At 30.8% G+C, this 6724-nt stretch overlaps 1 protein-coding gene across 1 annotated transcript; it reads left to right on the top strand.

Moving 5' to 3' along the window:
* Positions 1-895: 895 nt before the first annotated feature.
* LOC114712160 (uncharacterized) lies at positions 896-2613 on the top strand. Its single transcript, XM_028896624.1, has 2 exons — positions 896-1114; positions 1903-2613. Exons 1-2 carry the CDS (start codon positions 896-898, stop codon positions 2422-2424), a joined length of 741 nt encoding a protein of 246 aa, XP_028752457.1. The 3' UTR covers positions 2425-2613.
* Positions 2614-6724: the final 4111 nt, after the last annotated feature.

Below are 6724 nucleotides of genomic sequence, written 5' to 3'. Positions count from 1 at the left end.
ATAGCAACTTAATATTAAATATTTTTTGTAATTAAAATATTTTAAAATCTTGAAATAAATATTTACAACATGAAATAAAAAATATTTTTTTAAAAGAGTACTTATATTATAAATTAAAATTTTTTATTAAACCTTACCAAAAAAAACGTTTTATTAAAATATTTTGAATGTTTTAGTTATATATACAAAATTTCAAACATTGAAATAATTTATATGTTTTTTTTCTCTAAATACTAATAATAAGAGATGATGAACTATTTAGGAGGATAAAATAATCATTTTTCATTTTAAATTTAAGAGGAATATTTTTGTTATTTAATAACATTCAGAAATTTCTAATTAGGTCTCATGTTTGATTAAAAATTTATTAAAAATGTATGTCTAAATTTGAATTTAGATATTTTGGATGGATTTAATTGGGATTCTTCCTTGATTTTTTTTTCATTAACCTATAAATAATTAATCGACATTAAATCAATAAAATTTTCCAGTGAATAAAAGATAAAAAGTAATACTTTATTTAAATTTGGAAAAAGATAATCATATCAAGAAAAATAAAAATTCTAAAATGAAGTTGCTTTAAAATTGGAGAAGTCCTCATAAAATACTACTTGTCTAAAATTTACTTTCTCATTATTTTTTTTAAAAAATAATTGTAGAATATGATTTGTTTTTATTTATAGTAGACATTCCAAGGTTACTTCTAATTTTTTGTTTATTTTTATTTTTTAATCTAGTTTTTGTTTTAAATAAATAACGGACTCCGTATATGTATCGCAGCGGCTTGCAAAGGAACACCACAGTCACTTCTATTTATGTTTATCCCTCTCCCCTTCCCTCCCTCCCTCTCTGAAAGCACCCAGAAGAAGACTAGGAAGCTCCGTCAAACGTCGTAATGGCTGCCGACGTGAGCTCTCTGGTTCGGACCTTGGGAGGTGGAGGCTGCAAGGACGACCAGCACCGGGCGGCGGTGAATGATTCGACGAGCGAGAAACCGGTGGCTCTGATTACTCGAGACCTGCTCGGCGGCTCCTCTAGGTGCGTCGTCGAATCTCAGGATTTGGATCTTGACCTGCCGGTTCCTAGTGGATGGGAGAAACGCTTGGACCTCGAGGTGCTTTGCAAATCTATTTCTTTATTTCTGTCTGTTTCCCGGGAAAATAAATTATCGGTGTTGGATAGCTTACTGGAACTTCTGGTTTATGGATAGTGATAAAGCCACTGGTTGTTGCGTTAATTACATCTCGGATCTTCTTTCATGGAAACTGAACGACTGAATTGTCGTTATTCCGAGCGGAATTTTCATTTCCTTTTCTATGTTCTTATTTACATTCGCTGTTTTGCGTACAAATTTCTTCAACCGAAGCGGCTTCTTCTTCTTCTGCTTCAGATTTATGATCTTTTAAAATATTTTTTGTTGATGCTTGATTTAGAAGGTATGTGATTTGATTTTATGGCCGTCTGATTGGCTGCTGAGAAATTGGAGCGAATTTGAGTAAAAGTATATTACTACCACTATTTATTTTTATTGATTTTGATCACTCTCAGAAATACGTTAAGCTTTTGGCTTTTAATGTAACAGCAAGCCTGCAATCAATCCGTTTTGTTTTAGTACGTTGGCATTTATATCTTAGAAAACAGGGTCTTTCCAAGTTTTACGCTTATATGGTATTCTTTCACAGCTTTTCACATCTTTACATACCTTTTGGATCAATTTTAAATTTAAATTGATTTTCACTTCATTATGTGTTTATTCTCCAGCAAAATCATCTCACATGGAAGAACTATTGTAGTTTTGGCCTGATGCAGAGTTTTATAGATCACATGTATTCCTTGGTTTTCTTTAGTATTGCTTTGGATGAGTATTAATGGGTTTTTGTTGTTCTTTGTCCATGGTTGCAGTCTGGGAAAGTGTACATTCAGAGGAGTGACACTTCAACCTTACCTTCAATGTCTGAACAAAAGCTGCAAATGAATCATGAAGGCACATCAACACAGGTAAAGCTCAATTCGCCATTAAGGGCACCTCTGAACCTTTTCGATGAAACAAGCTTAGATTTGAAGCTTGTTTCATCCTCAATGCCATCAAGTAATAATTACCAAAGCGTATGTACTCTTGACAAAGTGAAATCAGCACTTGAGAGAGCAGAGAAAGAGCCAATCAAGAAGCGAAATCCTGTCTGGAAACCATGTTCATCATCACCATCACCTTCGTCATATTCATCTTCATCCTCTTCCATGAGAGAAACTCAGGAAGAAGAAAGTGAGGAGAAATTGATGTCATCACCAATGGCAGCTGGATGCCCTGGATGTTTGTCATATGTGCTGATCACGAAGAACAATCCCAAATGTCCAAGGTGTAAGTCGGTTGTTCCTTTCCCATTGATGAAGAAACCTAGGATTGACCTCAACATATCAATCTAAGAGATTGAGGATATATAATGATAGCATCTGGAAAAATTTCTGTCGATTCTGTAAATGATAGATAAAATTAGCAAGGTCGTTGAAGGATAGGATTATTTGATTAAGATATGTTGGCCAGGTTTATGTATATTGCAAATGGATTGCGGTTTTCTTAGCGAAGCTAATAGAATATTTTATACTTCCTGTATAGTTCTCTTGGTATTTGATAGCGTATTGAACTTGTTTTTATACGACACAATAATACTCGAAAATTCGTAATAGAACATTTTTAATGGAAGGGAGGGGAGGCGAAATGCTTGATTTTAATGAAAGAATAGGATTTTCTGGAGGGGGAGGGAAGGCGAATGATTTTTTAATAAAATGAAAAAAAAATTCACTTAGGGAGGCTTCATAATAATAACAAGGCTATTTCTCTGAAGGACTTGCCTAATTTATTTCTCACATTTTGCAGTATTTGCCTTGCGCTTATTTTTATTGATTGATTAATATATTTTTTCTTTCCATTCAAAAAAAAAAAATAATGTAAATAATTTAGTTGCCCGATGAATGAACGACAAAGAAAAAAGAGACGTTACCATGAAAGGGATTTAGATTCTCTCCACTACCCTTCCCATCCTCTTCCCCTCCATTACCCTCATTTTCCCTTCACAGTCATTGGATCAAAACTCCAATGGTCCAGATTTAATATTTTATAACATTTTGTAAAAATAAATATTATTATAAAAAATAGATAAATAACTTTAAACTATTAAAATCTAATCTTAACAGTTCATAGCTATAGACTATTATTATAGAGCAAATTTTTTTCAATTTTTTTAATTACAGTTGTGAACTGTTCAGATCAGATTTTAACAGTTTAAATTTATTTATTTTTTTAATAACATTATTTTTATAAGATGTTAAATCTGAACCATTGGAATTTTGATCTAATGGTTTATGGTTGTGAAGAGAAATGGAGGGTAGTGGAGGGGAAGAGAATGGGAAGGGTAGTGGAGAGAATCCAAATCCACCATGAAAGAGAAAGCTTACGAGTGAAGCTAGAACGGCTTTATTTGAAGTATGCTTAAGACAATGTATTTAAAATAAAACCAATAACTTTTTAAAGATTGATAATTTGTTTAAATTTTGTAGATAATTGTGATGGTTGAGAATTCTTAACATAATTTTGTTAGGTTTGGGGTTTTCAAAATAATTAGACGAAATCACTATGTGATTAAAAAAAATGTAATTATCAAAAAAGAATTATAACAAACTAATGGCAAGTTTAAGTATAGAAAATAAAAATAAAATTTATGCTGCTCATTTTTTATTTGGACTTTTTATTCTTTCATTAGGGTCTCATCATATTTTTTTTACATGACCATGAGAATTTTTCATACGCTGGCGCCCATGAGTGAAAATCTTAAATGCCATATTATCTCTTAATCACACTAATATCAAGAAATGAATTATATGTACGCACCCAATTCGGTGCATTAGTGCTTAATTGCAGAATTCTAATGGGATTCATTCTAATAGCTCTGGTATGATCCCACACTCAAATTTAAATTATCATTAATGAAATGAAAGTTTGAAATACTCTTACTCCAAAAAAAAAATACCACTAACATACTCCTATCAAATTTATACCCCTTTAATGTTTTCCTTTATTATCATTTTTTTAATTGACGGGGATAATAGTCTTTCATGCTGTGCATGAATCTCTTAATTGCTTGGGCATCCATGTAATAACTTGTGGTTGTTGAATGATCTTCCTTTCATGATTAGGAAACATGCATGCGGATGTTATTTGACACAGATATAATTAAATTGATAGATGCTTTTATATGTCTTTCAAAAAATACTTAAAGATTTCTCTGATTACCTTTTTTTTTTGCCAGAGCCTAATCACTTACTATAATTGAAAATTCAGAATTTCCATATAATTGTTCAGTCACAGTTTCACACATATAAATAATAAAGTAAAAGTAATTCAATCTCTTTATCTAAATATTGACGCATTTAGAAATAGAACAGTATGAAATCCTATTGTTAATATAAGAACTCATCTGTCTTTTATTTTGATCCTAAATATAAGATCTAAATTCACTTTGTTTCTCATGTTTATCTATTTTTTTAACATAGTCCTTGTAATAATGATAATTCTAGTTAATTTTGCTCTTTATTTATTATTGTGTTGATTTTATTCACATGAGGTATAATGTATATTAAATAAGGATAAAGCTGAAAAGTTATTGAATTTTAAATGAGAGTTAATGAAATTTAATTTTTTTAGTCTGTGTGAAACATACTGAAAGTGGCTTATAAATAAAATCAGAGGAGGACACTTGATTAAGAAGGATACTTTATAAAAGAAATACTTATTTATTACAAATAACTAACTTAACTAGTTTTCTTAATTTATTCAAATTAGTCAATTAAATCTTATATTAAGAATCGGAACTAATATATCTGAGTTAGTACATGCAATTATTGAACTTTGAAGACAATTAACTATAGAGTAGCATTTAAATATATGAACCTAAAATAATGGGGGCACCGGATGAACAAGCATGCTGACTGCTGAGAACAGAGAGAGAGAAATGGCTTATCCAACACGAAAGGGAAAAGGATAAATGAATATACCAACAAAGTTCTTATTTGTGTCCACTCGAAATGGCTCATTACTTTCCAGCGTTTCAACTTTCAACTGTCAATCTCAATTTCACGTACCATCATTTAACCGCCCAATTACCCCTTCTTTTTTTCTTTTTTTCTTTTTATTATAATAATTCCTCACCACCACATTGTCACGCCCACATAGGTGAGGGAGTTTGGCCAAAATCAATTAAAAAAAAATTTTTTTTCCGTAAATTAAGATAAAACTATTTTTATATATTTATCTCATATATTATAAAATTATTTCCAAAAAGCTAATTTAAACAATCCCTTGTTGCTGCAATTATTCACTTTTCAAGTCGAAGTGAAGATTCCTCAATTTGTATATATTCCAGCCCCCTTCTCCTCTGGGGAAGATTCTAGCTTTTTAGTTTCAATATACTACTTTTTATTTTTGTTTCGTTTGTTTCCTTTTTAATTCCCCCCTTCCGTTTTGGTTGCTTTTTCTGATCTGAGTATGTTTCGTGCTGTGTTCCAGAGGTTTTGCTGGTGAACACACACACATATTTATATGGTTCTGGTTTGCTGAAATAATGAAATAATCTTCTTATTTCCCCCTCCTACTCTAGTGCTATCTGCTGTGAAACATAATTGAAGTTTGCTTCTTATTTTGATCTAACTAGTTCTTAAGTTAGGAGGATGTTTGGTTTGCAATAAAAACACTTTTAAATAAAACTCATTTCACATGTTGACTTTTTCTATCACAAAATTATTTGTAAAGTAGAAAGTTCAAAACAATTTGACACCCTATTCATATACTCAAATAATGAGCAGTCAGACGATATTTGGTCAAACCCACGCAAGCCAGTAATGCAAGTGATTGGATGTTCGCACTGAAAAACAATCTCACATTATCTCAATTTCCACGTTACGTACCTAACCATGCAAATCCCTTACCTTTGCATGAGCATAATAACTTTTCGATGTACCGAACGAGCCCTAGCTGTATTATAATCAATTTGGTTTCCTGTTCATTTTGAGCATAAGAAGAGCATGCTCATGCCCTCTAATCAATTTGATAGATTTGAAATTTTTAAATTTTATTTTTTGCAATTTAAAATTAAGAGACCTTAATCATTTTATATCTGGTGTTACCTTCAAAAACTAAAATTATTAAGTTGTAAATTTTAGATGGTACAGTTCAGGGCAAAAACGAAAATGAAAAAAAACAGAGAAAAGAAAAGAAAAGCAACTAATTTATTGAAAATGAAAAGAAGACACTCTCTTTGTTTTTATCACAAGTCATTTTCAATCACCTAGTCAGAGTAAAGAAAAAAAAATTTAACTTATTAAATCCGTCTTAAAATTAAAATAATTTTTTAATTTGCCCCTAAAAGTATGAATAAAAATTAAATTTTCTCTTTAGTAATTTGCAATGAGGGTAAAGTTAGACATATAAATAATAAGTCTCTAAATAATGTATATCAGAGATGATGGATTTATATATTTTTTTCCCTAAGGAGGGCACAAACAAGCCCATGCTGTGTAAAATATCTGAATCGAGCATTAAAAGTTACTTCCATTTTTGAACCATATTACTATTCTCGTAGATGTGTTTATTTATTTTAAAAGGAAAATGGAGGGCAGCATTTTTTATTAAATAGGCATTGACTAACATTAATGGGTGGTTGAACTACTTACT

This window comes from Neltuma alba, unplaced genomic scaffold, assembly GCF_004799145.2.
Source record: "Neltuma alba isolate B1F8T4 unplaced genomic scaffold, ASM479914v2 tig00011338_pilon, whole genome shotgun sequence".
Lineage (NCBI taxonomy): Eukaryota > Viridiplantae > Streptophyta > Magnoliopsida > Fabales > Fabaceae > Neltuma > Neltuma alba.
This window is presented reverse-complemented; position numbering and strand designations above follow the sequence as displayed.

Excerpts from the sequence above, each read along its gene's own strand:
- LOC114712160 (XM_028896624.1), top strand. The coding sequence starts at position 896 with ATGGCTGCCGACGTGAGCTCTCTGGTTCGGACCTTGGGAGGTGGAGGC. Across the intron at positions 1,115-1,902 it reads AGAAACGCTTGGACCTCGAG|TCTGGGAAAGTGTACATTCA; the intron begins GTGCTTTGCAAA and ends CCATGGTTGCAG.